The 14885-nt window shown below is 48.2% G+C and overlaps 1 protein-coding gene across 1 annotated transcript in view; it reads left to right on the top strand.

Annotated features, from left to right (window-relative positions):
- PTPN22 (protein tyrosine phosphatase, non-receptor type 22 (lymphoid)) overlaps positions 1–13730 on the top strand; it is a 16058-nt gene extending 2328 nt beyond the window's left edge. The window contains exons 2-21 of the mRNA XM_008938544.1: positions 699–807; positions 1650–1726; positions 2641–2736; positions 3131–3169; positions 3501–3572; positions 3667–3726; positions 4122–4264; positions 4756–4822; positions 5612–5689; positions 6229–6321; positions 7679–7755; positions 8581–9326; positions 9733–9846; positions 9989–10119; positions 10639–10666; positions 11079–11159; positions 11451–11548; positions 12221–12251; positions 12955–13032; positions 13666–13730. Of these exons, the coding sequence (XP_008936792.1) occupies positions 699–807; positions 1650–1726; positions 2641–2736; positions 3131–3169; positions 3501–3572; positions 3667–3726; positions 4122–4264; positions 4756–4822; positions 5612–5689; positions 6229–6321; positions 7679–7755; positions 8581–9326; positions 9733–9846; positions 9989–10119; positions 10639–10666; positions 11079–11159; positions 11451–11548; positions 12221–12251; positions 12955–13032; positions 13666–13730 (2283 nt within the window). The remainder of the gene's footprint in view (positions 1–698; positions 808–1649; positions 1727–2640; positions 2737–3130; positions 3170–3500; positions 3573–3666; positions 3727–4121; positions 4265–4755; positions 4823–5611; positions 5690–6228; positions 6322–7678; positions 7756–8580; positions 9327–9732; positions 9847–9988; positions 10120–10638; positions 10667–11078; positions 11160–11450; positions 11549–12220; positions 12252–12954; positions 13033–13665) is intronic.
- The last annotated feature ends 1155 nt before the right edge of the window (positions 13731–14885 follow it).

Below are 14885 nucleotides of genomic sequence, written 5' to 3'. Positions count from 1 at the left end.
GAATGGTGCTTTCAGAGTTGATGGTAATGAACAGTGTGTGTTATTTGTGAAATAAAATTCTAAGCTTTGGCAGGAAAAAGATGCTTGAACACTCCAGGAGTGCTACGACTTTGTCCTGGAAAGGAAAGAGATGAGAGTTACATTCCCCTGAGGGTCTGTCCTAGACTCCTTCTCATTTCTCTTTCATCAGTGCATGTAGCTACTTTGCTCCAATGTTTTGTGAACCTTCAGTGGCTTGAGCATTGTTGTTGGCAGCTAGAGGTGGCAGCATCTTTACTAAAGTGAGAAAAATCAATTCTTTATCTGTCTTTTCTGAGTTCATTTGTTAAAGGTGGCCTAACATTGTTACTGCTCTTAGCTGGGTGCCCTTTGTGGTGAGAATGATTTCCCTGTGTCTCACTCATTTGTGAGGGGGATGCTTTACATGCTGTACAAATGCGGAAGAGCCTACATACCCGAGCCTTGTGTGGGCACCACCTCAGCACACATTTTCCATTCTCAGAAGCCTCTGCTGGAGCTCTCAGGTGGCTTTAGTCTCTATTCTGAGTACTTTGAGAAAAGCCACTCAGGAAAGAATTAGTGGTACAGACCTTGCTTTGTGGTAGAGAACTTGACCCCTACAGACCTTCACACGTATTCTCCAGCAGCGCGTTGTGTGGAGCACATCTCTTCTAACTTGTTCCGTCCTTTCGTCACAGAAACTAAAAAGGCAGTCAACAAAGTACAGATCGGATAAAATCTACCTTACAGCAGCATCTGAGCAACCAGAGAACATCAAGAAGAACAGATACAAGGACATCTTACCCTGTAAGTTTGAAATGGCAGATGTTCCTATTCAGCCTACTTTCTCTTTTTTTTTCTAGCTTGAGTCTGTTCTCATCCTCCAGCATCTGCCTGCGTTGTTGCTTCTGTCTGAGCACATCACTGGCTCTCGGTTGGCCCTGAATTCTGCTGTTCAGATTTAAGGCTTTATTTCTGACCATTGCAGTGCATGTTCTGCAAGACTTTGACATGTATTTTCTACAGACAGAAGAACTCCTATCCAGTAGGAAACATCCTCTAATGATTGTCCTGGCAAGCGTTCTGGGCAACATTGCAATTGTGTCTTTCCCAAGGCCTTATAGAGAATGGCTCTAGACAAAGATGTCTCCATGATGTAGAAAGCAGACTACAGAAAAAAAACTGTTGTGGCTTGTCCTGACTTGATGGAGTTGCCTCCAAAGCAGAGTATGTCCTAGGATCAGAGCAGACTGTCCCTTTCTAGCTTGAAAAAAAAAAATCTAGCCCCACAGATCTCACCTGAGCCTGTAAGATGGAGTGCAGGGTGATTTTATGCTTGGTTTGCTCCATGGCTGGAGGAGATTGGCATTACGCTGGGGCAGTGCAGAGTCTGCAGCCCCTGCCTGAGCCCTCCCCAGCACGGAAAAAGAGCGTGCCAGCCTGCTGCTTGCCCGTGGGCAGTGGCCAACCTGGGCAGGGCTATCAGTAGGGGCAGGAGGCGTTAGCTGCCTGCACAGCCACTCATCTGCTCTGGGATGAGGTCTCCGATGTACATGCTCCTCCAAAGCACCTTGTGCTGCAGCCTGAGGAGCTCAACTACCATGAAAGACAAACAGTAACTGCTGCTGCTTCTCCCTTTGTGCCTGCAGTTGACCACAGCAGAGTGGAGCTGTCCCTGATTACATCAGATGCAGATTCTCACTACATCAATGCCAACTTCATCAAGGTACTGCTTCGTCCATGGCGTTCTGCTGTGGGAAGGTGTTTGCAGCAGCTGTTAGTGCTGCCTGGTTGAGCTGAGCCAGGAGGAGCAGGTCCTGTGGCTCTGGTGAGTTACAGGACTATGCAGTCGTTTCTGGGCTCTGCTCAGGGATAACTGATGTAACAAAGATGTGTATGACCAGCGAGCCCTTCAGAACCAGCCCGTGCAGTGCAGAGGCTCCAGGGCAATGGACACGTGCTCGTGTTGGGGTGGGTGGTGGAACGGTTTGTGGCTCACAGACCTGACTTCCTTGTTGCTGTTGCTGCCTTTGGTGGGTGACAGTGGTGCAAAATCGCCTGTGGCCAGAACTGCCTTGCCCAAAACAAGTGCACAGGCAGGAAGCCTTCCACTGCAGCCCAGCTGAGCCCCACGGTCAGCCAGCACAGGCCTGCTCTCTGTCAGGAGTTCCGTCTGGTTTGCGGCGCTCCCGTGCTCAGGACCCTTCTCAGACAGATAGAGAGCAGCTTTCCTTCACTCTCCACCATAGTGACTGAGGGCTCCATGCAAGCGGTCTGCAGAGGAACAGACCTTCTTTGGCCAACACCCACACGTGCCAAGCTCAACCTGCAGAGCTGGATCAGCTTGTGAAGCATCTCCTCCAGGCTCCCAAACTTACTGCAAGAATTGGTGGTTTCAGGGAGCACATCTCACTTCAAGGCCAGCTCCTTGGCTTGGGGGCTGCCTTTGGGAGGTTTGCACACCATTGGTTTCTGGTTGCTTAGTTTAACTTAGGTGCCTAAATTTTAACTATATAAGATCCCTTCTAAGTCCTTAATAGGCTCACTGGATAGAAGTAAGATTCAGGAAGAGGGCTGACTTATTTTCTGCTAGCAAACTATGCAAAGGTGTCTCCATGTCTGATCTGCATGCTGTTTCAGGGCGTCTATGGGCCAAGAGCATACATTGCAACCCAGGGTCCTCTCCCCACTACTGTCATCGACTTTTGGAGGATGATTTGGGAGTATGAAGTCCTGGTAAGGTGCAGATTTATATGCCTTTGTTTTTTTAAAAAAGAAAAGTTGTACATACAACCAGCCAGAAGTTCTAAGCAGACAGTGGGAGTGTCAGGGTTTTACTCCAGACATTTTGTGTGCCCCCCACCCCTCCTGTGAGCCTCCTTCACACGCAGGCTGAGACAGGAGTCTGCTTATGGCTGTCTCTGCTTTCGGGCTCTGAGGGGGAAAGGTCCTCGTGCCCAAGCTGTGGACTATGTCCTGAGTTTGATTTGCCCAGTGGCCCAGGACTCTGGGGAAGACAGTCCACAGAACCTCCTCATTGCTGTTAAGCACTCACAAGGGATGAGTTTAATTCTGCTGCCTGGATAAGAAGCTTGTGTTCAGACTTTTCTGATGAACTTTCTTTCTGCAGATTGTGGTCATGGCCTGTATGGAGTTTGAAATGGGAAAGGTGAGTAACGTGTCCGAGATGGCCTCTGCCACAACTGAGCCAGGGCAGGGTGGAGAGATGCAGATTTTCACTAAATCTTATAAGTGACAGCAAGTTTCTGTTTGATATGAGCCATTTTTTGAGTCTCCAGCTGCAGATTCTTAAACTGTTCCAGCAGTGTAGCTAGCCTCTTCAGAAGGGAAGAAGCAGCAACAGTGGCTCCAGGGAAGGGGGGCTGGAGCTGGCCGGCAGCACGAGCTGCCAGCACGAGTTTTGTGCTGCAAAGTGAGACAGGAGACAGCACGGGTGGGCCAGTGGTGAATAACCAAACACATCCTGCTTCTCACAACAGAAGAAATGTGAGCGGTACTGGGCAGAGGCGGAGGGCTCCCCCCTGCAGTGTGGTCCTTTCTCCATCACCTGTGTGAGTACAGCCGCTGCGAGCACCGTCTCGCACCAGGTAACCTGGACACTCCTGTCACCTGCAGAAAATGTGACTGCAACTTCTTGTTCTGCAGGAAGCTGAAGAGAAGAAAAATGAGTATGTGACTAGAACTTTAAAGGTGATCCTGAATGAGGTAAGTGGGAAAGGTCAAGGCAGGAAACGTATCTTGGCTAGATTTATTACACAAATAAAACATTAAAATCTGGCACACTTTGTGCAGAAAATGTTATGCTGCTCAGCCTGCTAGTTTAGATGTGACAGTAGCCAAAGGAATAAAGAAAGTAAAAAAATTAACTAACTCAAACCTCAGTTTCTGAGGCTGGCTGTCAGTTACGACCAGGCCAACAGGTAAAGATTGTCATAAAATGGCAAGACCAGCTGCAAACAGCACCTCTAACCTTTGCCTGCTGACGGAGTCAGGAACTAGAGATGTTCCGCTCCCCTTGCCGTGCTGGCATCTCAGCCTGTGCCCGCGGCAGCTGCCAGAGCATCTCCTCAGACCCTGCCAGAGCTCTTCTCCTTCTGCAGGAAATCCGCACCGTCCACCAGTTCCACTACACAAACTGGCCGGACCACGACGTCCCCTCGTCCATCGACCCCATCCTGGAGCTCGTGGCCGAGGTTCGCCGCTACCAGCCGGATGACAGCGTCCCCCTCTGCGTCCACTGCAGGTGGGGGAGGGCAGCCAGCCCCAGCCGCTCCTGCTCCTGCTTCCTCGGCGGCCGCGGGGCTGGAAGCAGCCAGCACAGGCTGGCCGAGCTCCTCGTGGGGGAAGTCGTAAGGCAAAGGTGTCGTCTGAGGACGGGCAGCCTGGCTGGGTGGCAGGAAACACGGCGGGCAGCAGCAGGCCAGCGGTAACGCCTGTAGCTCCGGGACCCCCGGCACTGGGCCCACGCGTGGGCTGCCCACCGCAGGAGGACTGGGGACCGTTGGCAGGGGCACGAGATGTGCCTTGCAGCCTGCAGTGCAGCTGTGGGCAGGTGGAGCCGTACGAGGGGCAGGTGAAGCTGCACCAGGGCTGTCATGAGGGTCTGCTCCCACCACAGTGTGGGACAGGAGGGTCACAGGAGGCTGTGGATCTTTTTCAAATATCCTTGCCGGAAAATACAGCGTGCCCATCCTCTGACCTCTGCTAGCAACCATGCTGTGACTGTCATTGCAGTGCTGGCTGCGGGAGAACAGGAGTCATCTGTGCCATCGACTACACCCAGAAGCTCCTGAAGGATGGAGTGAGTGTCAGCCCAGTCTGTTGCATCTCTCGTCTCAGTCTCGCCTTCTCTCTGCCCACACTCTCCCTTTCATCACCCCCTGACTGCAGGCAGATGTATTTCAGATACGGGAACTCCCCGTGCCTGGCTGGGGATCACTGATAGCCCATTCCCAGTTTGGGCTGCTTCTCTCTCTTCAGGATCTGCACCATCCATGTGGTGTCTGTTTGTTGCCTTTGCTCTCCTCCCCATTCTGCTCCGAAGAGCCCCTGCGGGCCAAATCCTCCCTTCCATTGCTCCCTCTTGCAGGAACTTCAGTTCACAGAGCTTGGCTCTATGCTAGCCTTCAGTCTTCAGTGCAATTTTAGTCTCTTTATTTGTCCCTCCACAATTAACCCTCAGAAATCCAGTGTTTCCAAACTAACACCTTGCTTTACCCTGACTCTTCTGTAACATGGTATGTGAAGCAATCCCTGGCCACAGGCTGCTGGACTCAGAGCCGTGGCTGCTTTCTGTGCCACAGCAACCCTGAACTCACTGACCTAGGAAATCGATGTCTTGTTCTTCATGCTGTTCACAGCTGGAATCAACATTGTTATGAAAAGGTTATTTTCTGTGGGGTGCAACTCAGAAGGGAGGACGTAAACTGGTTCATAATGAAAAAAATAGCACTTGAAGCAGGTCCTTTTTCAAAAATTATGGCAATAGCAGGCCTGAATTTTGGACACTGTTTTAAACCGTGCCACAACTTGGAAACGGCTTGGAATTAGACCTATTGGTAATTTCTTTGTCTTTTCTCTTTCTTGCAAGATTGTTCCAGTGAACTTCAGTATTTTTAGTCTGATCCAGGAAATGCGCACACAAAGGCCTTCCATAGTGCAGACCAAGGTAGGTTTGGGAGATTTTGCCACTGGTATAGTCTCCTAACTGGGACCTCAGCCTTCCCTGGGAGGGTACACAGTAAGGAAACACAGAGCGGTTGTGCTGCTGGGAAACAGGGCACGTAGATGTTCTGTAAGGTTCCTTTTCTCAACAGAGGAAGGATTTTGCAGAAATTAGTTTGGTAGCTGACCATTTCCTTGTAGACAGATGGACAGCTTAAGGCTTGCAGTCTGGTTTATCGAGTGCTTGCACTGTGAAACGAGGGACTGTCCAGGAAACAAAGTTTGAACTCTTCTCAGCTGAGACAGACGGAGGAGGAAGCTCAGTGCAGAACAGCATTGCTTGTGCACCTGAAAAAAACCAAGCACTTCAGTCTGAGCCCTCTGAAAGTTGTGGCTCCTACCTCTTCTGAGAATTTGCCTTGTCAATAGACTGGAAAGTGGCAGCTTCTCTCAGGGGCTGATGCTTGATTTGGGTAACAGGTTACCATTTACAAGCACTGCAGGTGCTGGCTCTCATGTCTGTTTTATTTGTCTGGGACACAGGAGCAGTATGAGCTGGTTTATGACGCCGTGATCGAGCTCTTCAAAAGACAGATTAAAGCACTCGATGCCCAGGAAGATCCTGCTGTTTCACAGGTAAAAGTCCCCAGGATAAATGTGCTGCCTGTTGCAGCCTCGCCAGCTCTAACATAGATTCCTACTGCAGCCTTGGAATGAATCCCTGTGCTTTCTGCTGCTCTTGATGACCAAACTGTGCCTCTTTTCAAGGTAATGTATGAGAACCCAGCTGTTCCCCTGAATGCGCAGTTCTTGGCACAGAATTTGGCCCCAGATGAAAGCTAAATTTTCTTCAGTCTCAGAACCTTTTTCTATATACTTTTACAGTTGTTTAATGTATTGAGTGAATAGAAAAGCACCAGCTTTCTACAGTAGCAGCCGATTTCCATGTGGATGTACCAGTGAAAGTTGTCTTCATGGAGTACTTGCAAGCAGCAGAGTGGGTTTCAGTCTGGGTTGGGAAGCCTGGCTGCACAAGGCAGCCTGGAGGGAAGTGCTAGCCTGCGACGTGGTGTATTCTGGTGAGGTAATTAGTGTTACAGACTGAGAGAGAAAAACACGTCAAAATCTGTCAAATCTGATACACCTCCAAGGAAAATAAATGTGGTCTTGGTATGAAGTTGCATATAAACAGGGACATCCAAAACATCCATGGTTAAGCTCTTCTTTGCTCTTACCTTTCTTCTGTGACTGCTGGCATGAACCATGCCCTTCCTGGCGAGCTGTTTGCAGTCTGGCTGAAGTAAATGCACTGCCATTCTTGGGCAAAAGCTGAAAGGTCACAGTTAGCTTACTTTGTCAGAAGCTTTTCTCTAAAGAATTTGGAACAGGATCCTGCGATGGGACCTGTGGCTCAGTTTTGCCATAGGATTTGCAGGATGTTCCAAGGCAGAGCTGAGTACGAAGAGAGCTGGAAACAGCCTCTTTCTATGTGTTGTGGACAGTCTGCAAGCAGAAGAGATGCAAGACTAGGTGACACAAAATGCAGAAAATGGTTCAAGTCCGGATGTGGTTTTGTAGCTCCTGGCCAAACCTCTTGCCTGCCTAAACATCACTGCCCTCTGAAAGCACTTTGCAGAGCATGGGGGATGGTCACAAATGAAACCAGTGCCCAGCTTGCTGGGCTGACTGCCCGCACAGGGTCCTGCAGGCAGAGGTGTCTGCACAAGCTGCTTTGCAGGTGTTTGGAACAGCTGGATGGTTGTACCACTCTCTGTACTCTCATTTCAGAAAGATGCCAACAGGAATTGCTCTTCAGGAGGTTCTACCCTCAGTTTTCAGCTCTAATTTGTTGTTTTCAAGTTGGTGTTTGTAATTTCCTAACTGCATCAATAATTGAAAGTAGTAGGCACAAATTCTAGCTCCTGAAATAGCATGTCTGTGTTCTTTGCCTTCTTCCTCCTCACTCGTCTTTTCCAACCTTTTCTTTCACCAGGTACAAGCAAGACATCCTGTAGCCAAGCCACTTCTGACTCCAGTAGAAGATATTTATTCTTTGCAACTACTAACCTGGTAAGACCACAGCACAAGCATCCCCTGGGTTAGCATTTTCAGTCACCCATACGATTTTAGGAAGATGCATTTTCTTAGGTGTGCTTTGTGACACAGGGCTGGTTGAATGTTGCATTTCAGTTGCCAGCAGGTTGTGCAGCCTTCCTTCAGCCCCACATTGACTATCACATTCGTTCCTAACGTAATTCCTGCTCTTCTCATGGCTGTATTTCTGAGGCTGGGTATCAGCCTCTTTCCTGCATGTCACTGTCTGTCCCTTCTGCCCTCGAGTTTGTTTCATGTGCTTACACCGTGTTTCACATATTAACTGAAAACATGTCACAGGGCAGTATGAAAAAAGGCTCACACGTGTGGAGACACCGCAGTGCTGGCTGATCTCAGACCTCTGTCTGGAGCTGTGCACCCTATAGGGTGCACAGACTGGTCCCATCTTTCATCTGCACATGTCCCTCCAGCGCCTCTTGCTGGAGGAACAGTGAGCCTGAGGAGCCCAGTGTCCTGACACGGGCAGCTTCGGAGGGTGGCAGGATCTTTCCGTGGGCATGTGTTGCTTTGTAGTGTCTGCTTTCTTAAAATCATTTTGTTTTTCGATATAGTCCTCACTGAGGATGTAGTTTACTCACGTAAAGTGGCCTCCTCTGTTCACCATTTACTTGTGTTCAAATGGGGCACCAGGGTGCAGAGTCCTTCCTTGCTCGAGGCTGAATTTGGCTCTGTATTCCTGGATCTGCTCATAGGAGCAATGTTGTGGGGCCTTGTCTGTAGCTAACTGAGATTTTGGAGGACTAGATGGCTTTGACTTCCCATCATGATGCTTTATTGCAGCTCAGAGCAAGAGGAACAGGATGTGCATCAATGTCTTCCTTCGGTGCTACAAAGCAAAGCACCTCTGACATCTTTGTCTGCCACGGGAGTACACAGCAGCTCCAGATGTGGAGGCCCTCCCATCAGACAGGCCATATCCTTTGGGACTTTGAACTTCATCCATCGCAGAAAGACAACTGCCACTGAGAAGTGGGGTGCTGGGGGTGCTCTTCAGAAACACCACAGTCTGGAGTTCAGCAGCATCTCTCCTGAGCAGCAGCCTCTGAACCTGGAAGCCAAGGGAGCAGGCAGGAGAGCGCCCCTGACACGGACTGCATCCACCCCTTTTGTGCTGGCGCAGCAGGGAGCAGGCTCGGAGTGGGATGGAGGGGATGCAAAGCCTGGTTTGAGTTCACAGTTGCCAGACACCTGTTACTCAAGCTTTCAGGTGAAGAAGCAGGATGGATTTTCCCTTGTTAAGCTGAACCACTCGAGCCAAGAACCGGACAGCCCCCCGAGCCGCAGGAACTATGGGAAACATCCTTACCCGTACTGCTGCTCAGCAGAAGACCCCTACTTCTCCTCTCTCTCTCCAGATGACCCCACATCCCCGGTGTCTGCCGAGTGCTTTCTGGAGGGGCAGGATGATCTTCTCCCCTCTTGCACTGTGCGTGCCCCACTGCAGCCTGCTGTGGCCAGCCCCCCACCACCCAGGCCCCTGTCCCACCATGTTCCCCTGCTGAAGGGCCAGAGGACACCCTCCCTGAGTAAGTGGCTCCACGTTGCAAGAAGCTGGGCTTGGTCACTTCGGATTGTGGTGTGCTGGAGGCAGTGATGATGAGTGTTGGTTTTGGTGTCCAGGCAGGGCTCCTCCTGGGTACAGTGTTCCCACGGGAGCTGAGGGACCAAGAGGTTTCCTCGCACTGGTTCCATCTTGCCTTATTTTTTTCCCATAAAAATAAACAACATTTTTAGACCAGCATGATTTTGGGTTTTGCATTACACAAGGGCTCTGGACTGCTGTGTCACCTCGGTATGGCTCTCACACGAAAGCAGGGGTTGGTGCTGACCAATTCTTAAAGCAGGGTGCTCCAAGAAGAAAGCTCCCAGAAATGGTTTCCTCCAAAGATCTAGTTCTAGTCTGTAGTTCTCCTGCTGCATCGTGCCATGTGGGTAACCTGTCCATGTCTCCCCAATTAGCCACCCTGCTGCAGCCAAATGATGATGATGATCCTCCACCCCTTCCGGAGCGAACTCCCGAGTCCTTTATCGTGGCAAATGAATCTGGTAAGTACATTTAACAAAGCAGGGGCTGAGGAGTGCTCTGAAGGCTTTTCTCATGTTTGTGTGGTATCACAGCACCCAGCAGAGCCTTTGCTCTGGCTGCCTGGCATAAAAAATGACCTCTCTTATGTTCAATTGTTTGTAGGACAATTTCCTCTGGACACTTCTGATTTTCAGCTTCCAGCCAGTAATAGAAATATTGGAATCTCTTTGGAATGGAGTGGTGAGTCTCACTCAGAGGTGTTTAATGACTCAGTGAGACTGAGACCATGTAGGGTAAGTAAGTGGGTTTTTATCTCTTCCCTAGCACTATCTCTACGCCAATTTCCTTTCTGTGAGAAAGATTTCAGTTTTGGCACTGTGTACGTTCCACAAACTATATCAGGATTTAGGACTGGGAGGAAGATGTGGTCTCAGTCAGGCTCCTCCTTATCAACATCTACTTTACTCCAAACATTATTTTTTAGGGTCCTAAATCCCATACAGTGTAGTAACAATATCGTCCCTTTTTTAGAGAAGGATAGTGGAGACCAGAAGTTAGTAGTCTGCTGAGGTTCACTGAAACAGGCAGGAGCTGAACAAAATTTAGACATTTTTTGATCATCCTATAGTTGAATTATAGCTTTGTAAAGTGAAACAATAAAGCACAAGTCTATCCTCCTTTACCTGAGCCTGTCCCTGTGTGTGGGTGGGTGTTTGCACATAACCATTTCCTTGTCTTCTCTGGCTTGTGTGCAAAACGATGACATTTGGTTACGGGAATTTCAAACACCTTGCTTATTTTTTTGTTTCCAGAGTGTGAAGCTTCGGAGCCCACAAACAGGTAGAAGTTTAATGCTGCAATAAGCTATCTTTGGAAATAAATCTGCTTCTTACTGAGGCTGCTTTACCACATTTAGTAAATGTCTTTTGGATCTGTGTTCAATCCAATGGTCCAATGGAAATTTTGTGTTGCTAAGTAGTTCTAACAGAACTAGACAGTTCTGCAACCAAATGAACTGGCAGGTTCTTATTTCCTGATCAGCTCCTGCTTCGCCCCGCACACGGTGAGACTCCTTGCAGCCTCCTCAGGCTGAGGGCTGTGACATCTTTTGCTGCATGTTTTGCATTTCCTTTGAGATGACTGACATGTGCTCATTAAGAGTGCTGTGGGCTTCTCAATGAACTGGTGTGTATAAACTGGTATGTACACGTTTATATCTGGGTAACCAACCTTTTTATTTTCGCCTTCTTAGAGACAACCCGGGATCGCTCTAGCTCTCCTCCCCCGCTTCCTGAAAGAACACCAGAGTCTTTTGTTCTTGCTGATGCAGCAAGTAAGTGATGAGTTATTTTCTTAGCATGTAGAGATTTTGTATTTACACTTAAACCGTAGATAGCTGAGGAGATCATGGCTCCCTTGTTCAAAGCATTACCAACAGTAGTGCTTCAGGACTTAACTGCAGGAGAGTTCAGAAGTATAAAGAAAGTAAACACAATTAGGGGACCCACTAGACATGTGTAGAACTGCTGCATTAGAGGAAATGAAAAGCAACAACGAAGCACTTAGAAAAAAAGAAGGAGGATTCTTGAATGACTACTGAAAATGTTCAGATGTATGTTCCCAGGTCTGCAGCCTGCTGCAAGAGGTTCTACAATGAGTCCTGAGGGGTTGGAGAGCAAAACATCATCAAAAGAGCCTATGAAATGCTTCAGGAGGAGCAAGGTAAAAGAAACAAGACAGAACAAAAGCTATTGAAAATGGAGGGAGTGAGAAGGAGAGATCATTCTAGCTACAGCTATTGCTACTTTCTCCACTGCTAACCTTGAGAAAATTGCCTACTTTGAGACCACCCATATTTAGGGCAAGGAAACAAGACTACTAAAAATACTCTGCGTAGAACTGCAAACAAACCCACTGTTTGCATGAGGCAGAGAACAACGCAGCTCTACCCCTGTGGGGGGTTATGCCTTGGCACTCTCTCTCCCAAAAGTTACAGTTCCTCTGGGAAAAATTTGGTCAAGCAGAGTCTGAGCCTGTCCATGTAGGACAGACTCCACTCATCACCAGCCTCCTCTTGTGGCCCTCATTAATTATCCTCATGAGCAACTGGACTTGGGGACATTTTGGTTGAGAATTTGAGGAAAACAGAAAGAATAAGACAAGCTGGAGGCCTTGGGCTGGCTATGAAAAAGCCAAAGTGAGTGGCAGAAGGTTGCATTTCAGTCTCAGCTGCTGGGCACAATGCTTCTTATGAGGTGTGATACACGTGTTTGTCTGTGAGTTCCCATTATCATAGTAGCTCACCTACTGCTTGCTACATTTTTTTCCAAGAAGCCTTCTTTTGATTGATCTAATGATCTATCTATCTATCTATTTATTTATTTATTTCTACAGAGCTTGAAAATATTGAAAAATGTGAGAAAGAGTAAGTCTTCCAGGCTAATGTGTGTGCAACTTCTTGATGGCTTTGAGCACGTATCTAAAGAAATGGGTGGCACTGAATTTCCAAGAGCCCGGCCCCGTGCGCGGTGACGCGCCCGCACGCCTGCCTGGAGCAGGGCACGCCACACTGTGCTGCCCAGCACAGCACCCCCTCACCTCACACAGCACGGATGCTGTGGTTCCCCTGGAATGCCCTTTGAGTACCCTGAGGACAGCTCCAGTGTACTCAAAGTACCAAATTCTTCAGGTCATTCAAACTAGTGTTGTGGGACAAATACTGTAAAAATGGGGGAGTGGGGAGAGTGGCAGCCCCATCCTGGATCCTGCCCAGTCTGTCTGGAGCCCTGTCTACTAAGTTCCCTTTGATCTAAATTTAAAATGCTTATGTTGAAAACAGGACTGCTAAAAACTGTTTAAAGTAGTTCTGAGCAAACCTTTTCCTGGTGGCCTGTGCTGCAGCAGTACGCTTGCTTCCCGCTACAGGCGAGTGCTGTCGTTACAGCTGCGTGGTGCTCAAGCTCTGCTAGCATGGGCAGGACATAACTTTGTCTTGTGCTGAAATGGCACCTGTGCCTGGTGCCACCGTGCACAAGGCAGTACGTGCCCTCCTGTAGCTGTGCCCCAGTCCAGCTCTTCAGGGAATCAGCCCAGTGATTGACTGATTCTGTCTGATGTTTTATTTCTAGGCATCTGTAGTCCATCTTCACTGGCAAAACCGCCAGAATCTGCCCTGCCAGGCCAGTCGAGGTCTTTCCTTAACTTGGGTATGTTTTTCTCTTTGTGTTTTGGTGTAGGAAGTACCCCTTTCCTGAAAGTCTAAATGTAGGTACCAGGCTGAATGCTAACAAACTACAAAGATTACAAATAATGCTTTCCCCCCCACCGCATTTACTTTAGTCACAAACTGTTTAAAGAACCGATAAGGATGGAAAACACAAACTGAAACCTACTCTGACAAACACTTCTCAGCGTGGGAAGAGTCTGAAGCGTGCATTTGGCTTTCCTGTATCTAAAGCCTTCATGTGGCAGCAGCGGAAGACAAAGCTGTTGCATTGCCCCCAGGCTGCTGCCTTAGCTCTGTAACACGGCAGAGGAGAAACACCTTGGGTTCCACTTTAAATTCTTCTACTGGAGCACAACCATTTATTAGATTAGGCATAAAATCTTGTTATCTTGATATCCATACTATAATGACTGTATTTGTCACAGACACACTGATAGACTGTTCTTGCACTAGCTGACTTCCAACTACAAGTTGTTGCTTTAAGTGTACCGTATCTTACAGTTTGGGGAAGAACTTACATGACAAGTATTTTCAAATACCATATTAAGGAATTACATAGTCAACATCTATAACATACAGAATTTGTTGAATTAAAAAGCACATTTCTTCCTAGGCTTTGCAAATCGATTTTCGAAACCTAAAGGACCAAGAAACCCACCACCTGCATGGGATATTTAGATGTTTTATAGGTTTGGCATTGCAGATTTGTGAACAACTTCTGATATGACCTGAGGGTTCATCCCAGTAAGTTTTCCATCAAAATAAATACATCAAAAGCTCTTGCATGATATTTGCAGCTCAGGCACTACTTGCTCACTCTTCACCAAAACTAAAGTTTTAAAGAAGGATATAGACATTCCAGCAGCGAAGCACTTTCAGTTAATTTTCAACAGGACGGAAGCTAAAACCGGGAATAGATATTTTATCCTAAGGAAGGATACATTTTTTGTTGTGTTTTGGAAAATATTAATTTCAAAAGGATGGACTTGGGCTTTCTGAAACACAGCAGTGTAAACTGGTGATAAGATCCAGCAGAGACAATCAGTAGTGTGGAAGGACGACGGAGCGGACCAGAGCAGAAGGCGACTGCGGAGCGCGCAGACACAGGAGCTGTGTAACCCCATTCACGGGTGCAGACCCAAGACCCGTGCTTCCTTAAATGTTTACATTACTTGGACTAAATTAAAATCAGCACCTCGGGTTTTCAAAATAATTTTTCTTTAATTTTTTTGTTTTCATCAGAGCTAATCAGCGACTTTGTCCGGATTTTTTGTCAGCACAGTTAAGATGCTGATTGATCAGATAGAAACGAAACTAGTGTGACAGACTGCAGAATTAGCTGACCCAGCTGCCCTCGTTCTCTGAAAAGAGCACAAAATGAAACACCATCACGGCAAGCAAAGTATCATTGTATTTTAAAGCAATGCTGGTTTTAAGGATTTGTGACTTCAGATCTTGAAGACAGAACTTCTAGACAGATTCCTCACCAGATCCCTCTGCTATTTATATCCTCGGTAGGGAGTAATAAAGATGCTGAAAATTGTTTTGTGTGATTGTTTTTCTGTAGAAGGAGAAAAGCAAAGTGGGGAAAATGTGGGGAATTTGGTGGAGAGAGGACTCTGCTGCCCACCGCTGACACAGAACTCGGGCTGGTTTAAGGCTCCGTTTGCCGGAGCGACGAGCACAGCGCAGAAGGCGGCGGCCTCGCTCCCCACTGTGGCCGTCCTTCTGCTCCGCAGAGGCAGCCCACCGAACGCGGTCTCATTTGTGGCCTTGTTGCAGCTCTTCCCGTGTTGTACCGCGCGCCCCTCCATCAGCCACGCCCGGGCACCG

This window comes from Merops nubicus, unplaced genomic scaffold (genome assembly GCF_000691845.1).
Source record: "Merops nubicus isolate BGI_N331 unplaced genomic scaffold, ASM69184v1 scaffold46424, whole genome shotgun sequence".
Taxonomy (NCBI): domain Eukaryota; kingdom Metazoa; phylum Chordata; class Aves; order Coraciiformes; family Meropidae; genus Merops; species Merops nubicus.
This window is presented reverse-complemented; position numbering and strand designations above follow the sequence as displayed.